Source organism: Electrona antarctica, assembly GCF_951216825.1.
Source record: "Electrona antarctica genome assembly, chromosome: 16".
Taxonomy (NCBI): Eukaryota; Metazoa; Chordata; class Actinopteri; order Myctophiformes; family Myctophidae; genus Electrona; species Electrona antarctica.
The window spans coordinates 33,555,634-33,574,499 of NC_136797.1; the positions used below are offsets into that span (position 1 = coordinate 33,555,634).

Consider the following 18,866-nt stretch of genomic DNA (forward strand, 5'->3'; position numbering starts at 1 on the left):
TTCCACCATTGGAGAAGGAAGAGGCAACAGAATGGCTCCCAGAAGCACAGGCTCCAGTGACACAAGCAGCAGCATCAGTATCGGCAGACCCCCTAGCTCCAGCTGTACTGATGGATCTGTTCTACTGGCGTGATGTTAAGACCACAGCAGTGGTTTTCGGAATAGCTCTCCTGCTGTGTGTGTCCCTGACGAGATTCAGCGTTATCAGCGTTTGCGCCTACTTAGGCCTGGCCCTCCTGACTGTCACCATCTCCTTCAGAATTTACAAGGGCGCCCTGCAGGCTATCAACAAGTCCGATGAGGGTCACCCCTTCGAGCAGTACCTATCATATGACCTGGCTCTCCTGAATGAGTACGGTGTTGCATGCCTGGAGAAAGTCAACAAGGTGATCGCTGAGCTGACACATCTCTTACTGGTAGAAGACCTGGTGGACTCCATTAAGTTTGCAATGCTATTTTGGCTTCTCACTTACATTGGTGCCTTGTTCAATGGACTCACCCTTATGACTCTCGTTCTGGTCGGAGCATTCAGCGTTCCAATTGCCTATGAAAAACACCAGGCGAAGATTCACCACTACCTTGGCCTGGTCAATAATCTGATCAAAGCTGTTGTCGAAATGGTATACCATAGACGCATGGGCGTGGCCAATAATCTGATTAAAACTGTTGTTGTAGACCTTAGAGGCCAAGATACATCTACTCAAACTCAAAGCTGAGTGAAACACGATGGCAGTTATTTTATTTAACTTAAAATAAACAACAATGGAAAAAATGGATGTGAAAAAAACTAATAAAAATTAGGCTATACCTGAATGGGTCCCTGGTTCGCCCCTGCCCCGGTCTATGCATCGAAGTGTCACTAAGCAAGATACTGAACCATTATCTGCTCCTGTAGTGCAGCTGTATTAGGCTTCCACTGATCCACTGATCGTTAGGATGCTTAAATGCAGAGGACAAATTCCACATACAGTATGTGCAAATGCACTGTGGAAAAAAATACCCCAAAGGAGTGGGGACTATATTATTATATAGTTATTATTATGTTAATTGATAACTAACTGAAACTATTGCGCGTTTACAAAGCTAACTATAGGAAACTATTTGTCTATTTAATTTAGGTGAATAAATATGAGAGCTCTGCCAGTTTTAACTGCAAATTAAAGAATTTAAATGGTATTTTATTACACAATAATTCTTCTAACCTTTTAGAACATTGCCTATGACAAATTCCATGTTAACTATAAAATTGTACTAAACTAGCAAACCTGCTTTAAAAACAAAATTGAAAACAAAGTCAAAACAAATATATATATTTTTTTTAAAACATTGTGCTAAAATGTGAGGTCTCACAATGGATCCTCTCACTAATGGACATGATCTCTTTGAACTCTCTATAGCTGGAACCAATGGGGCAAAAGAAAACACACTTGACATCTTATCCACAGCATTGGAAACACCTACATCATGCCATTAACATTTTATCCATCCACTTATGGTCTTGATTATTGATAGTTTCTTTTCTCTTTTACTTTTCTTTCCTTTTCAACGGTAAAGTACCTGTCTTGGTTTAGCTTTTTGCTGTATTGTCGTTCTTTATTTGTTTGCTTACTTATCCTTCCTGTCTATGCTGTTCAACCTGTTGGGTGGGGTGGGGTGGGGGGGCTTTTTTTTTAAAAACAAACAACAAAATAAGAACTTATATATATTAAAAAATGATCAAAATCAAACAAATTAAAAATCTCAAACTTAATAACTATAATAACCCTGGTAAATGTCTGGACATCTTGGGAAGATGACTGAACAGCGGTAGTGGGGGTGGGACGAAGAAGATGTTGCAATGTACATTTTTGAAGGAAGGATAGTTAAGAGAAGCATTTTGTCAATAAAACACTTTTCTAGTTGAGAATTCCTGATTGTGTCCTCTAGTCTAGTCCCTCTAGTCCTTAAAGCCTGATTCCCTGCCCCAGATTCACTCCGGGATGTGATGTTTGTCTTGAGCTGGGATTTCTGGGTACACCTACCCCCCAAGAAACAGTTTAATCCCCTTTGTTGTCTCCAGTGTGGGAGCTTGGGCAAATGCATTTCACTCAATTGCATTTCACTCAAATTTCACTCAATTTGAATGGTGGCGTGACGGATCTACTGTCGGACTGACAGGTTTTGCAGGTTTTCATAACTGTTAGCTCTAGCTATGCTTGTTAAGTGTTTTTGCATTATACAAACAACACAACAACTACACTGAACATGCACAAAGTAAATCCATCCATCCATCTTCAACCGCTTATTCATAGTCGAGTCGCGGGGGCAACGGCTCCATCAGAGCACTCCAGACTTCCCTCTCCAGAGCAACATCAGTAACTTGCTCCTGGGCGATTAGTGGGAGTAGTCCAGGCATCTAGGCCGGTAATCCAGCCTGACGGCGTGCCACGGGTTCGAGTCCCGAGCCCGTCGGCCTTTTGTCCTGCATGTCTTCCCCCATCTCTCTCCCCCTTTCCTGTCACATTACTGTATCAAATAAAGGCTAAAAAGCCATACAAAATATCTTTAAAAAATTTAAAATAAATAAACAGATGCTCTGAGGGCGAGGAGCGACATCCACCCTAAAGGGCAAGGTTGCGCTGGGAATGCCCATATATGGACTTTTTTTTACGGGCCACGTACGGCAAAATGTGTGCTAATAAGGCCAGGCGGGGCCGGGCCTTAATTTTCGGACCTGTTGAGAACGCCTGGTCAATATTTTGACTTTGAACATCTTACTAAGCTGGGATGACCAGATCTTATGCATGTCATTGCAGGCTGACCAGGCCATACCCTTCCTATTTTGAAAGTACTTTTGGGAAGAAGATATATGATCCCAAATACTTGTAGCCATCAACCTGTTTCAGAGGAGTGTTAAAGGGGCATTCCACTCATTTTCAACATTTTACTATGTCATTAATATACCTTAGAGCTGTTGTGTGGAAATAATAAAAAGTCCCCCCGATTCTGTGTTTCCTAGAACTAGAGATCTGAAAAAAATCATTAACATGGTGAAACGCATCTTGATGACATCATCAAGATGTGTTTCACCATGTTAATGATTTTTTTCATACTTACAGTTCTAGGAAACACAGAATCGGGGGGACTTTTTATTATTTCCACACAACAGCTCTAAGGTATATTAATGACATAGTAAAATGTTGAAGATGGGTGGTTTTCCCCTTTAAGTGTTTTTATAATGTGGTCCATTTGTACTCTCTCCTCGCGGGCCGCAAATGGCCCGCGGGCCGCCTATTGCTGACCCCTGTACTAGGGTTTAGTTGGTAGCATCATTGATAGTATCAACTGACATACAAAGAACATAATCAACAATAATAAATAGAAACGGGGCAAGTGTGTCGCCTTGTAGTTTGCCAGCAAGGATGGGGAATGATGGTGTTTCTCCGTCAGGAGTAAGGATGGTCGCTGAGGTATTTGTATATAGAACCTTAGTTTATGGCATTGATCATTTTGTCGGGGATACCATATAATTTAGAATTTCAAACGTATTGGCTCTGTCCACTGAATCAAAAGCTTTAGAGAATCCAGTCTTCTCCATGTATGGCTATCCAGGGTTTGATGAGGTCAGTGTCGTGATCTTCATAGAAGTGTGTCACGAGGTGTGACGGACTGATGGCCATATACTGTATGGTGGCGTGACGGATCTACTGACGGACTGACACGTTTACTTTTCATAGTAATCTGCGATAAAATGCCTACTCACTTTTGCTGTGCACAGCAACCAATACTGTTGTCACATGTACAATACATTTTTATTTTTTACGACATTTGTATTAAAAAAAAAAATCTGTTTCACATGATATGATGAACTGCAGTGCAGTGATATTATGTAAACAACATTTGTAGATATAGCTGTCTTGACTAGCAAGAAAGCAGGATAACACAAACCGTCCAAGATGCAGATAATACAATGAATAAAGGGACACACATCCCAAAAAAACATAACAAAAGTAAAAACCAAAACAGCAAAAAAACAAAGGTCAGAACGGTCTAAAAAACAGGAGCAAAGTTGTACATAGTTTCCTGTGCAGGACATGACACCTTTACACAATAAACGTGTGGAATCGCTTGGGCTGAGTGGGCCCCCCTCCACATCATAACTAATTAAATTCGTAAAGTATTTCGCCCATTTGGCCAGAGATGTCTGAAAGATTAAAAGAGACCTTTTCAAAAGACCTTACTTAGATCTAGGAATAAATGGAATGGAAGGAAAAGACATGAGTCACGTGAATTGACACCGGGGCTGCGTCATCATGACGCTCGTGGGTGGCAAATCTCGCACCAAAAGTTAGATGAAATTCATGGCAGTTGATGGAGCCGACTGGACCAGCTCATGAACAAACACTATTTATGAACAATTGCAACCTTTGTCATATCGGCTCAGGAATATAAAAGAAGACATATTACAGGTTGTTTACTAATGGCTTGCTTTTCGATGTGCACAGTACATTTTATGGTAACGGGTACGGTCGCCCCAATTCCATCTCGCCCCAGCTTTTTTCCTCCGACCTCACGCTGACAGCTCGGTGCGGCGGTTCTTGTATTCTTTATTTTGTTTTACTGAGAATAAGGTTAGAAATAAGTTTAGGGTTAGGCATAGTTTTACTGAGGTTAAGGTTAGGAATAAGGTTAGGTTTAACCGTTTAAGCATAATTTAAATACTTTAAGAATACCAGGAATACCAGAATACCTGTTCCGCCGGCTGTACGCCCGGGGCGAGTTGGTAAAGGGGGGAGTTGTTTTGTATTCCATTTTATAGAGGCATCTAAACAGTGGCAGGTATCGTTTCTGTCTCTCTATCGTGAGATTTGGTATTCCATCAGAGTTTCGACAGCAGAGAAAATGACATTTACGACCCTTCCTTTCATTTACTAGTTTGTAACCAGCCTGCAACTGGTTTTGAAATATGGCCAAGGGGGCAGGGATCCCCCAGAATATATAAACCAGGATCAAAATGGAATCCCGTTTCCATAATGACCGTGATATGCTTGTGTATTCTATTCCAAAAATCACAGATTTTCAGGCAGGCCCAGCATGCACCAGGCTCTTCCAACTGACACTTCCAACAATCTGGGTTCTCTTTCAGACCCAATAGAAACGATGGAATATCTTGAATTGAATCAACCTCGTTTTTTTTTTAATGTTTTTTTTGCAGCTTTTGCCTTTTATTTTATATTTTTTATAGAGGGACAGACAGTAGGCTGACAGGAAATGGGGGAGAGAGATGGGGGAGTGACATGCAGTAAAGGCTGTCGGGATCGGGAGTCGAACCCGCAGCACACTGCCAGACTCGGGCTACTGGCCAAGGTGCCTGGACCGCTGAGCCACGGCCCAGGCCTCAACCTCGTTTTAATGTCCCTTGATGCCTGCTTGGGGATCCCTGCTATACCGACTGGACCAGCTCATGAACAAACACTATTTATGAACAATTGCAACCTTTGTCATATCGGCTCAGGAATATAAAAGAAGACATATTACAGGTTGTTTACTAATGGCTTGCTTTTCGATGTGCACAGTACATTTTATGGTAACGGGTACGGTCGCCCCAATTCCATCTCGCCCCAGCTTTTTTCCTCCGACCTCACGCTGACAGCTCGGTGCGGCGGTTCTTGTATTCTTTATTTTGTTTTACTGAGAATAAGGTTAGAAATAAGTTTAGGGTTAGGCATAGTTTTACTGAGGTTAAGGTTAGGAATAAGGTTAGGTTTAACCGTTTAAGCATAATTTAAATACTTTAAGAATACCAGGAATACCAGAATACCTGTTCCGCCGGCTGTACGCCCGGGGCGAGTTGGTAAAGGGGGGAGTTGTTTTGTATTCCATTTTATAGAGGCATCTAAACAGTGGCAGGTATCGTTTCTGTCTCTCTATCGTGAGATTTGGTATTCCATCAGAGTTTCGACAGCAGAGAAAATGACATTTACGACCCTTCCTTTCATTTACTAGTTTGTAACCAGCCTGCAACTGGTTTTGAAATATGGCCAAGGGGGCAGGGATCCCCCAGAATATATAAACCAGGATCAAAATGGAATCCCGTTTCCATAATGACCGTGATATGCTTGTGTATTCTATTCCAAAAATCACAGATTTTCAGGCAGGCCCAGCATGCACCAGGCTCTTCCAACTGACACTTCCAACAATCTGGGTTCTCTTTCAGACCCAATAGAAACGATGGAATATCTTGAATTGAATCAACCTCGTTTTTTTTTTAATGTTTTTTTTGCAGCTTTTGCCTTTTATTTTATATTTTTTATAGAGGGACAGACAGTAGGCTGACAGGAAATGGGGGAGAGAGATGGGGGAGTGACATGCAGTAAAGGCTGTCGGGATCGGGAGTCGAACCCGCAGCACACTGCCAGACTCGGGCTACTGGCCAAGGTGCCTGGACCGCTGAGCCACGGCCCAGGCCTCAACCTCGTTTTAATGTCCCTTGATGCCTGCTTGGGGATCCCTGCTATAACAAATGTACATGTTTCAATACATATCGATTCTGAGTATTTGAAACCATGTACAAAATCTATCGTTTGTATTCCATTGCTAAGCTTGACAGTTGACACCCATACTATATGTTGTTTTTGTCCTACTAGGTGCCAGTGATGATGCAGTGAGCTGTGCAGTGATGCTGGAAGTTCTACATTCTCTAGCTAACCTGTCCACTCCTCTCCTTCATGGAGTTGTCTTTCTCTTCAATGGGGCAGAGGAAAATATATTGCAGGTACAATTTGACAAAGAGCTCAAATCTACATTAGACCACAGCATATTTTACGAAGGCTAAGAAATAAGTGTGAGCCCCTCCAAAATCTTTCTTTCTTTCTGTCTCCTCCCTCTCTTCAACCCACTTTAGGCAAGTCATGGATTCATTACTCAACATCCCTGGGCCAAACAGGTCAGAGCCTTCATCAACCTGGAAGCTGCTGGAGTTGGGGGCAAAGAGGTTGTTTTTCAGACAGGTACTACTGTGTGTGCGTGTGTGTGTGTGTGCGCGTGTGTGCATGCGTGCACGGTTCACTGCTGGGTAGCATTTGTGTTAGCCTTTCTCTGTAAATTTGTTGTTTTCTATAGAATGTGTAATCCTGTGTGTGGCTAGCCCCTACCATTTGTGGGCCATTTTATCGTTAAGATAGCTAACAATATGATTCATGTTTCATTGAATTTTGCATTTTCCCTCACTACAGTATATGATCTTTAGTGGATAAAAAAAATCACACCTGTGTGAAGTGAGCGCTCTTATCATTATACATCATTATACATCATCTCATGAACAACTGAATTTATGCGATTTGGTTGATTAAATTTAAATCATATTTGGTGGACATTTGACCTAATTTCTCCTTTCATTATCAATGGCAAATATGAGACGTGTCGGGACAAGAATTAGCAGAAATTTGACCTAATTTCTCCTTTCATTGTCAATGGCAAATATTGAGACGTGTGGGGACAAAAGCTGTATATAGGAGGGGCTAGCGCCCCTCCAAAAAAGAAAAAAAAGCAGTCATAGGTCACATAACAGCTCATCTGATCTTCTCCCAGGTCCAGAAAACCCATGGCTGGTCCAAGCATATGTCCAGGCAGCCAAACATCCCTTTGCCTCTGTGGTGGGCCAGGAGGTATTTCAGAGTGGCATCATTCCCTCCGACACCGACTTCCGTATCTACAGGGACTTTGGCAACATTCCAGGTACTGCCCAACATTGTCTGTCAATGGGACTGGGACATAATATCAGCTTGCCCGCCATTTGCGCTGACACATCAGCATGTTCAGGTTTCGGTACCCAGCATTGGCCGGGTTATTGCAGTGAAAATGTCCTTTCCCTTTAGTTGTCATGGGGGTATTTGTCGCTGTACATTTGCACATATACTCCCCTTTCCCCTTTTCAGCTAAATAGATAGCTGGGATTTGATTGAGGGCACAGCAGGTGTCGTTAGTCCTTTGCTCCTTGCCCTTGTTTTCATCCCTGTGTTTCTGTTTCTTTGCACCCAGATCAACCTCAGCCATGAATTCAACCCCCCCATCCATAGAAACTGTTTGGTGTATAATCTTATAATGTTTAACATAGTGGGTTCCCAACTTCCCTCCACAGCAAGGTCACTCACAGTGACATTCAATCAGCACACGGTGGCACTTCAGCTTATTGGTCAGCTACAAGCACAAGGACTGTCTAAAGAGGACGAGACGCGAAGACCGTACGGGCGACGCCATGTTGCTCCATGGAAGGAAAGAAACATGCGCAATGGGCTATATGCAGCCAACACTTCCGCGTTCAGCTTCCTTGGTCTCAACTGTGCATGTTTCTTTCCTTCCATGAAGCACCATGGAGCAACATGGCGTCGCCCGTACGGTCTTCGCGTCTCGTCCTCTTTAGACAGTCCTTGATATTGCATGGAGGAACTTGGCTCAAAAACACGGCAGGTGCTGCTGGTCGCAGGCTGGTGATCTCACCTTTACACAACCATTCTCAGAACCATCAAAGGTCACTCTTTTGCCCTATTTGTTTTGGTTCCTTTGCGCCAATAACACTTTAGCTTATCTGCCCTTTTATCACCCCATTACCCAGGGGAAATAAATAAAGGCTTGGTATGTGATAAAGTCCAGATTGGAAACATAGAAGAAAGGCTCTTTGTATGGCAGGCCTTAATGCTGTGAATATCAAATGAAGTCCCAATTTATCTGCAAAGGATGGACTCAAGGACATCAAATAATGCTCTCTCTCTCTCTCTCTCTTGTACAGGTATTGACTTAGCCTTCATTGAGAATGGGTATATCTACCACACGAAGTACGACACGGCTGACAGGATACTGACTGACTCCATACAGAGAGCTGGTACACACACACACACACACACACACACACACACACACACACACACACACACACACACACACACACACTGCACTATTAACATTTCATGGGCACATGATTGAAGCGTAACATTTTCACCACCATTGTTCTTCCCTTCAACCATGTTTTACTGTTGCCAAGTGATGGCAGCAGTTGAATAGATTTTGATTTGATTGCTCAAAACCATCACTCAGAACACGTGAGGGCTAAAAGACAATCGAGGATTAAAAACGCAATAGTGTCAGAGACGTATTTGCATTGGGGGTCCTCACATAAAACGGAGAACATGATATGCACATTGTTTGATGGGTGTGTCAGTCTGTCAAGGTGATGATGATCACTGCGACGATGGGCTGCCATGACAACCTTCCAACAGTACACAGGGAGGAGGAGAGATACAGTACATACGTACTTGTGTCACATGCTCACTGATGCACACACACACACACACACACACACACATTGACATTTTTATTTCACAGTATGTAGAATGGGTACATTTCAAACGAAAGCACTTACACCACTTACAGTGTCTTACCACTGCACTCATCCTCATTTTACCTCATGTGTTTGTGCTGCTGTTTGTTTTGCTTTTACTTAGCAGTCAGTCAGTCAGCACTTTATTACTGCGAGCAGTCTTTCTCTCTCTCTTTCTCTCTCTCTCTCTCTCTCTCTCTCTCTCTCAGTAGACACCTCAGACCAGCACTCAGCAGACACTTTATGGATTGACCTGGACTCCCCTTCCCCCTCTTTGTTCGTTGGCTGACACTAAACCACCAAGAGTGGCATGCATTATTATGAGAGAGAGGGAGAGAGAGAGAGAGAGGTCAGAGAGAAAGGGGGTCAGGAAACGGACAATGTTATTTTTATCCTGTGTAGAGGGGTACTGATCATCATGATAAGGTAGTTACAGGAAAGCGTATAGCAGGAGGTCTCTTGCTCTGTGCAGTGCTGGATTTGCATGGTGGTTAATTCTGCAGGCGTCACCCAAAAACGGCTACTTCACCCAAGTTCACCAACAGCTGATAAATTACCTAACATTTTAGTACTGATTAAAATGATGCTAACCGTATTTTGTTTTGCCATATGGACACACATTTGAGAAACAGCAAATTGGTGCCATGTTAGGCATTCAATCTCAGATGAGGGGTGGTACTAGTACATTGGGTTATGTTTATGTTTTGGCCATAGTGAGGCCAGCAGACCACAGAAGTGTGTGGTCTGCCTTTGGTGGTAATATAATAAATCTCCCTGGGAGCATGATAATGTACTCTGGACTCATTTCTGTATGTGAAACCCTTAACTACAATAAGCCTGGCGGGTCCATACTGTATTTTGGGTATGTCAACAGGTGAAAACCTTCATTTCATTTCATCAACAGTATATCAGTGTTTATAAACGGCAGTAAAAAGTATTCTCAGTACTTTCACATTGGTCAATTCCTTTTACATCTTCATCTAACAACCCCATTATACATTTTATTAGCTGCAGCTGTGTTGCTTACATCACAATTGTACAAGGTTAGCCTGCCATGTTTTTACCCTAAAAAACAAACTATACAATCATGGAGCTTTAACCTACCAGTGAGATTTGTCAGCCACAATGCCTCACCACTTTGATTGCTGTGGGACAGGTTCTTTGTTTCTTTCAATATATATTTAATTTGTAAAACTGAATAAACGTAAGCTGCGTTAATTGATTAGTCTGGCCGACCGCCAATACACGTAAATTACGTTAATTCAGTTTTATACTTGTTTTGATCCGATCCAGTCAAAAGGCTACCCACATTAGCTTGGGTTGAAAGGGCAAAAACCTGGGAATCTGTTAATACACAAGTTGTCTTTGGGACTGTCTTGATACTCTTTGCCCTGATTGGTTCCAAATCAGGATCATAACATTTTGCCTGCTGTTGGTCTGTCAGTCACTTGTTTTGTCAACAGTTGCACAGTCACTCCCCTACATTTAGAACATTACTCTACACATCAGCGATTCCCAGCCAATAAGCCTATCTCACAGAATTTCCCCGCCCCCCTTAATACGCCCCCTTTCGGGGTTAGTGGTGATAGCGTGACGTCACTCCATAGACGCTCCATGTTAACAGAGGTAATTTAAGAAGTCCACAACTTTTGTTTTCTCAAGGTAAGGTTTGTTCTATCTGTTCGAGCTGATTTACCATCTTGTTTGCTTCATAATAATATTGTGTAAATGCTAATGTTAAAGACACCACTATTTACCGGAAGTGGGCGTGGAAAGCGGGCTGTGAGATAGGCCTATATGGGCCAGGGTCCACTGGTCGGCCATGAGGATATTGCAAGTGGGCTCCCAAATAATTGCCAAAAGAACATTAATATTCAAAAACATAATTTTTAAACAAATGGTATTTTTTTATATAAAAATTAGTTTAGTTAGTTAGTTTTGATTGTGATACCGATAAATTGGGGACCTTGCACGTATACTATGTTAGTTCCATTGAGCCAAGGCGCAGCACTTTAAAATAAGCCATATGTCATTCAAATAAACATGCACGTGGACCACCCATCTGACCACTTAACACGGCAGTTAGATGGGTGGACTTTCAAGATTTTCAAGTGGGCCCTGACCCAGAAAAGGTTGGGAACCACCACTCTACATTTGATTTTGTTTTTAGTTTCTTTCAATCCATCAACTTTATCACAGCACAATTTCCTGTAAAAGTGAGGTGAAACTCTAGTTTATGCAAGCTTTCACATGTTAAGTTCAAGGAGTAAAAAAAGGAAGAAAAAAAACCTCCACCTCTTATTTCCCTTCCTGCTTCCAGGAGACAACATTCTGGCAGTGCTGAAGCATCTGGTGATGTCGGAGAAGCTGGCGGATTCCTCTGAGTATCGCCATGGCAACATGGTCTTTTTTGACCTATTGGGGGTGGTGGTGGTGGCATACCCGGCCCGCGTGGGGACCATCCTCAACTACATGGTGGCTGCAGCCACCTTAATCTACTTAGTCAAGAAGGCTTCGTTGCCTGGCAATGGGGGTGAGTCACTTTTTAACGTGTAGATTGTATTATTTATTTTTGCTGTGTGTGTGTGTGTGTGTAGGGGGAGGGGGTGGGTGGGTAGGGGTGTAATAGTAAGTTGTTTTCCATTATATATCCTATTGTGAAGTGAGGGGTGCTCTTCGTACATCATCATGACGTAAAACAGACACTATGCCTATTTGCTCAGACACTATGATGTAAAATTCTCCATTCATTGTCAATGGGAATTTAATGTTTGTTTAAGACGAAGTTTGTGGACGGTAACTAAAACCTAGATGTAGGAGGGGCTAGCGTCCCTCAAAAATGTAAATGAAGGATATAATCATTACTCATTAACTTCCCGAGTTTCTCTAGAACAGGGGTTCTCAACGTTTTTGCCTGGGGACCCCCGGAAATGCTTTGACCATGTCTCGCGACTGCGATTTTGTTCTATGACTATGTACAACCAATATATTATATCTCAAAAGAAGTGTGTTTTCGTCGATGTTCTGTTCTTTAGTTATTGGCAGTTGAATATAGCTTCAACTGCCAATAACTATATAGCTTGTATCTCCATATTGCAACTTTTTAATGCTTTCCCCCGTACTTCATCGTACAAAAGTGTCGCTCAAAAGTAGTGAAAATAGCAGATCAACAAGCTCATAACGTGTCACAATGCAACGCGTTGTGACAGCGTGTCAGCTTGTCACTCAGCTTTTTTCGCTAATTTTTAAACATTTTGAAGTGAAGTGGTTAAGTCTGTGGGTTAAGAACTTGGTGACAAAATAATTACTACAGTTGGAACACAGGTCCTTTTCCCTATTTCCTGAAAGGTTTTGGTCATACAGTGTTTCCACCCGACAGTTACGATATGGTAACGGTCAGGGCTTCATTCAAATTTGAGCATCTAACGGTTGAACACTGTCCCAGGTGGGCGCTATGTGCGGGAGCTGGCCTACGCCACAGGAGTAGTTGTGCTGAGCTGGTTCGTCACCTTGCTGACGGTGCTGATTGTGGCCCTGGTGGTCACTCTGCTGGGACGCTCCATGTTCTGGTACAGCCACTTCTATGCCTCCATCTGCCTGTATGGGACCGCTGCCACCGGCAAGATGATCCTCATTCACACGCTGGCAAAGAACCTGTACTATGGGGTGAGTGGTCTTTTTGTATACGGTATACACTGTATAGAATAGTACTTAACCCATTCAGGCCTGACGTCGAAATAAAAAAAACGTTCGCTCTGAAAGAATATATATTCAAAGATTTGTGCCGCATTTTTACGATTTTTCAAAAATAGCAGACCTACAAGTTCATAGCGCGCCACTCGGTGGCACGCTATGAGCTTGTAGATCTGCTATTTTTCAATAGCTAAAGTATAACATAATGCTTAGTTAAAACACCAAAAGGGGTTCCCGCCCAGAATGGGTTTAAAGCTATAATATGACACACATGCGTCCTCAGGTCTAAATGGGTTAAGAGGTAGTACTCAAGCTGAAGCAGAGGTTTAGTCTAGAAATATTAAATGAAACATTTTCATACATTATTTAATTAAGATAATATTGTAGATTGGACAGCGTACTGGAATCTGGATAGATCCTTTTAATACCACCAGAGTTGGCCGTGGCCGGAGGCATTATGTTTTTGGGTTGTCCATCCGTAAGTCTTAAGACCAAATGTGAGATCTTACCTTGATGGAATTTAATCAAAATTTGGAGTAAATGTCCACTTTCTCATTAACTCAAGAATGCAACTGTGTCCTTATATATGGACATTTATTCCCTTAATGCATTATTACCTTATTGTATTTAACCACTTAGCCCTATTTTATCAACAAAAATATCCAATCTACAAGCTCACAACGTAAGAACGCAATGCTTTGTAAGCTTATGGATCTGATATTTTAGAAAATCTTTGACATTTTTGAAAAATGTGGACGTTTATGGAAGGTTTTCGCCTTCATTGTTGGCATGCCCAAAATCGGGATGGCAAGTTGAAAATCATTATAACAACTTATATGTTATTAGACAGGAGGAGGCTAGATGACTCTTGGAGTATAACATACCAGGAAGACTTAGACTCCATTGTATCCATTTGAGCTCACAATTTAGAGACTTGAGTTATCAATGAGTTCCTCTCACTCCATGGTGACAACAGAACAGCCATTGTTTGTTTGTGAATCTCATAGGTGTGTGCATGTGCGCGTGCATGCGTGCGCGAGGTGTATCAGTGATGTCCAATTGACATCATTCACCATTACTTTGCACAACAATCTAACCCAGAACACAGATAGGAGAATTAAGGCCGTTACATACCGGTGGCGTGACGAATAAACAATACCTAAATCTCCAGTGAGATCACATAAAAACTATTCATATTACACCGGGGCTCCACCGGGGGGCTCCACCGGGGCTCCACCGGGGCTCCACCGGGGGGCTCCACCGGGGGGCTCCACCGTGGGGCTCCACCGGGGCTCCACCGGGGGGCTCCACCGGGGGGCTCCACCGGGGCTCCACCGGGGGGCTCCACGGGGCTCCACCGGGGGGCTCCGCTGGGGGGCTCCACCTGGGCTCCGCCGGGGGGCTCCGCTGGGGGGCTCCACCGGGGCTCCGCTGGGGGGCTCACGGGGCTCCACCGGGGCTCCACCGGGGCTCCACCGGGGCTCCACCGGGCGCGTCAGCGTCGCGTCTCCGTCACCGTCAGGGAATGTTCCCTTTTTAATCAATGAAGGGTGGCTCCACTGCCCGCGTTGCGTGACATTAACGCGTGCATTAAAATAGAACCGGTGCATGTGCGCGTGCATGCGTGCGCGAGGTGTATCAGTGATTTGGACTGTGTGTGCTGTGTAGTGGATGCAGGAGTTTGAACTGTAGTTCCATGTATTATTCAAATGTTCTGCCAGCTAGTACCAGGGTGTGAACTAGTGTACATGTCCAATTGACATTACATCACCATTACTTTGCACAACAATCTAACCCAGAACACAGATAGGAGAATTAAGGCCGTTACATACCGGTGGCGTGACGAATAAACAATACCTAAATCTCCAGTGAGATCACATAAAAACTATTCATATTACACCGGGGCTCCACCGGGGCTCCACCGGGGGGCTCCACCGGGGGGCTCCACCGGGGGGCTCCACCGGGGCTCCACCGGGGGGCTCCACCGGGGGGCTCCACCGGGGGGCTCCACCGGGGCTCCACCGGGGGGCTCCACCGGGGCTCCACCGGGGGGCTCCACCGGGGGGCTCCACCGGGGGGCTCCACCGGGGCTCCACCGGGGGGCTCCACCGGGGGGCTCCACCGGGGCTCCGCCGGGGGGCTCCGCTGGGGGGCTCCACCGGGGCTCCGCTGGGGGGCTCACGGGGCTCCACCGGGGCTCCACCGGGGCTCCACCGGGCGCGTCAGCGTCGCGTCTCCGTCACCGTCAGGGAATGTTCCCTTTTTAATCAATGAAGGGTGGCTCCACTGCCCGCGTTGCGTGACATTAACGCGTGCATTAAAATAGAACCGGTGCGTTTTTTGACACACGCGACGGAGACGCAACGCGTCCGGTGGAGCCCTGGCGTTAGTTGATGCCTCATTCATACAGGTTGATGCCTTTATTTGCAGTGAGAAATCAATAAACGACTGCGGAAGTGAAAGACACATCAGTATAACTGGTACTGTACATCTGTTCTAAAAATCTGTTCTGTAAATCTACAATTCATAACTCTTAACATCTGGGATTCGTACCTTGGTTTCCCACATGGGAAACTAGAAAAGTGCCCCTCGGGGGACAGGTCAACACCAGGATAGGAGCGTTTGTAAGTAATATAAACATGTTTTTTTTTGGGTGGTTCTATTACAGGGAAATGTAAAAGATATAACACGTAACAGTATATTCATAATGCTTAGTAATGTTATATAGGTCAAAGGTGAATGCATGTCGTGTTTTCAATAAATGGCTGGCATCATACGTGACAGATCAGTCTTGATTACATGACTATAAATATCATGTGTACCAACTTACAGTGCAACACTAAAATAGTGTTGCACTGTAAGTCCTGGTGGCGCTCTAAAAGGCATAATTAAAAAATAACACTTGTGTGAACTGTGAAGTGAGCAGCGCTCTTATCATCATACCTATGATACATCATCATAGGCAGGCTTTTCTGCCTTTATTGAGTGGTCATAGTGGAGAGAGACAGGAAACCGTGAGAGAGAAACAGGGAATGACACGCAGCAAAGGTCGTCGGGATCGGGACTCGAACCCGCAACACGCTGTCAGGCATGCGCATGATGCGCCTATATGGGTATGCGCCTGGACCACTAGGCCAGCAGGCGCCCCTTAGTTGTACTTTTGAGTGTGTAAATTCCAGTTTCTTAAGGCCAGGTATCAACTATCAAGCTGGACACACGCTAAACGCAATGCCCGACTAACGCGAGATTTACACTACTAGCAGTCACTTCTACGTTCGAAGAAAGCAGCGACGGTCCATGCATTGTCTCTGGCAAGGAGTGCCCGCATCAGCACTAGGAGGAGCAAGGAAAAAGCACTGAGGACAAGTTCAGAAAAGTTACACTTTTCCGCTGTCACTGTGCTGAGAGAAAAATCGACAGCCAACCAGAAGTGCACTGTGGTCTGAAATAGGCGTGGAATAGACATGTACACACAAATGTGACTTGGTGTGTTGTACAACCAAATAATGGTTACAGGAAAATGTGTGAATTTGGCGTAAGTAACAAATCCGATCTGTCTCCTCTGAAATAAAATACTGAAAGAATATACCTGTTGTCCTGAGCTGCAGGCAAGCATAATATCATAGAGTAGGCAATGGTTGCTTTTGTATCAAGGGACAATAAAGGAAGAAATAGTTTGTAAATGTTTCATAATTGTCAGAGCGCTTGCTTTACAGCCATTTATAATTCTGTTCTTGCCCTACAAGTGTAGCAGTCAGCTGAGACAGCTGCTAACAATGCTAATGCTGAGCCTCTTGGCCTACTTCTTTGGGGATAATTCAGCTTACACAGACCCTACTCAAAAAGTTTAAACGGTCCTGTATTTAGACTGTTTGAGAGAGGATACATGTCAAAATGTAGGTGGGGAGTGCCTTTCTAATTCTATCTCTAAGGTAGTTGTCTCCACCAGGCCGAAGGCATGGGGAGAGAGTATGTTTTGCACTCCGTCCGTGTGTGAGTCCGTCCGCGTGCATGTGTGTGTGTGCGTCCGTCCGTCTGTTACCAGCTAATCTCCGGCACCGTTAACCCGGTCGGTGCCAAATTTTGCATGCACACTCCCTAGACGCCAACGATGAACCTCTGCCCCAAATTTTCCAGAACGGCCTGTTATAGCCCCACCAGGAGGCCGACTTTTGAAAAACACAATATTTTTATATTACTCTTTCAGATTTTGTCCAAAAATCCCGCAAATCGTTACACTATCTCTATAGTCATCTGTTCAAGACGGATTTGTCTGATATTTCATATTCCATCCTAATTGGCTAACATTGGCTTTCAAAGTTTGCAGGATTGGCCCGTTTTGAACAAAAAGCCTCAAATCATGAACACAGCGTGCAATTTACGTGAAATCTTTCACAGACTTACCTACTAGGCTGAGGAATATATCCCACCCTTTTCACATTGGCCTGTTATAGCGCCTCCACCAGGTGGATTTTTGAAAAACACATTTTTGGAACAAAATGCCTCAAATCATCCAATTGCCATCCAAGGCGGCCTCTATGGGGTGCATACTTAGTTTAGACTAGTCATTGGTTAGACATGGGTTAAGGTTAGATTTAGGTGTGCTGCCCCGTGGGAGGTTAGGTTTAGGGTGAGGGTTTGAGATAGGTTGTAGTTGTAGGACTAATGACTGGTCTAACCCACAGCCACAATACAAGAGGAAGCGAGAACAAGGATCTGGTACCACCCACTTTCAAAACACACATGGGGAAATTCTCCTTCTACAGCACTGCCACCCAAGTGTGGAATGCCCTGACTGCCTCCCTCAAAAAATGCAAAGCCCTGGTGTCCTTTAAAACAGGCCTGAAAATCCACCTTTCATTATGCCAAAGGTAGAGGAAATGATTACCCCCTCCCCCCCTTAGTCTAGTGACTACCCCCACCTCTTTATAACCCCCTTCTTTGTTCCCCAACCCGTACATATTTTTGAGGGGTGCGAGCCCCTCCTATATACAGGTTTAATGTTTGTTTTTAGTTCAAGGTTCATTTTAAATTGAATACCCAGGACCTGAATAGAAACAAGACCGCAAGGACTTGGTGATCCCTTTGGACGTGTGTTTGACCGTACCCTGTACTGATTACATTTCTGCCAATAAAGTATTCAATCAATCAATCAATCTTCATTATAAACTTGACTTTGTGAGCACCTCATCAGCTGGACTGGAGTCATCACCCCGTGAATTATCAGCAGCACTCGGCTCGCCTTTGTTCTTAGAAAAGAAATAGGCCTGTCAAATAAGTGGTGGCCAGTGTAGACAGGTGGCAGTGAAATGAATTGCCCCCTAGAGATACATTTGTGGCACAGGTGTGTGTGTCAGGTGGCAAGTGGCTGGTGTTCTTGACTGTGTCCAGTGACCTCCTAGAGATCTGGTTCTCAACGTAGGGTCCGGGGACCCCCGGTGGTCCCCAGCAAAATTAGGAACAATTCAAACACTTAAGCCCCATTTTATTTCTTTGCTTTTAAAAAAGTAGATCTATAAACTCTCAACACATCGTGATGCGTTTGTGAGCTTATAGCAGTTTATACGCTCACAAACGGGCACAAACTATTTTCAAATGGATGGTCAGCTGCCAAATACATATCAATTTGAGGGTCCATGACATGAAAACGTTTGAGGGCCACTGTCCTAGAGTGAGCTCTCTAGCCTATCATTTTTGTACCAGTAGTCCATGAGATTGTGTGTGTGCATGCATGAGAATCACAAGTCCCCTTTACACAAAGATCCCGCAATGTTGCCATAAAAAAGATATCTGTCTGTACTGACGACATCTGACTAAA

General features: G+C 44.0%; 1 protein-coding gene across 2 annotated transcripts in view; it reads left to right on the forward strand.

The window, feature by feature from the left end:
• Positions 1-18,866, forward strand: part of ermp1 (endoplasmic reticulum metallopeptidase 1) — a 48,071-nt gene that overhangs the window by 8,879 nt on the left and 20,326 nt on the right. For both annotated transcript variants that reach the window (XM_079524729.1, XM_079524730.1), the window contains exons 3-8: positions 6,627-6,754; positions 6,884-6,989; positions 7,570-7,716; positions 8,768-8,860; positions 11,676-11,888; positions 12,801-13,021. In XM_079524729.1, coding sequence (XP_079380855.1) covers positions 6,627-6,754; positions 6,884-6,989; positions 7,570-7,716; positions 8,768-8,860; positions 11,676-11,888; positions 12,801-13,021 — 908 coding nt within the window. The remainder of the gene's footprint in view (positions 1-6,626; positions 6,755-6,883; positions 6,990-7,569; positions 7,717-8,767; positions 8,861-11,675; positions 11,889-12,800; positions 13,022-18,866) is intronic.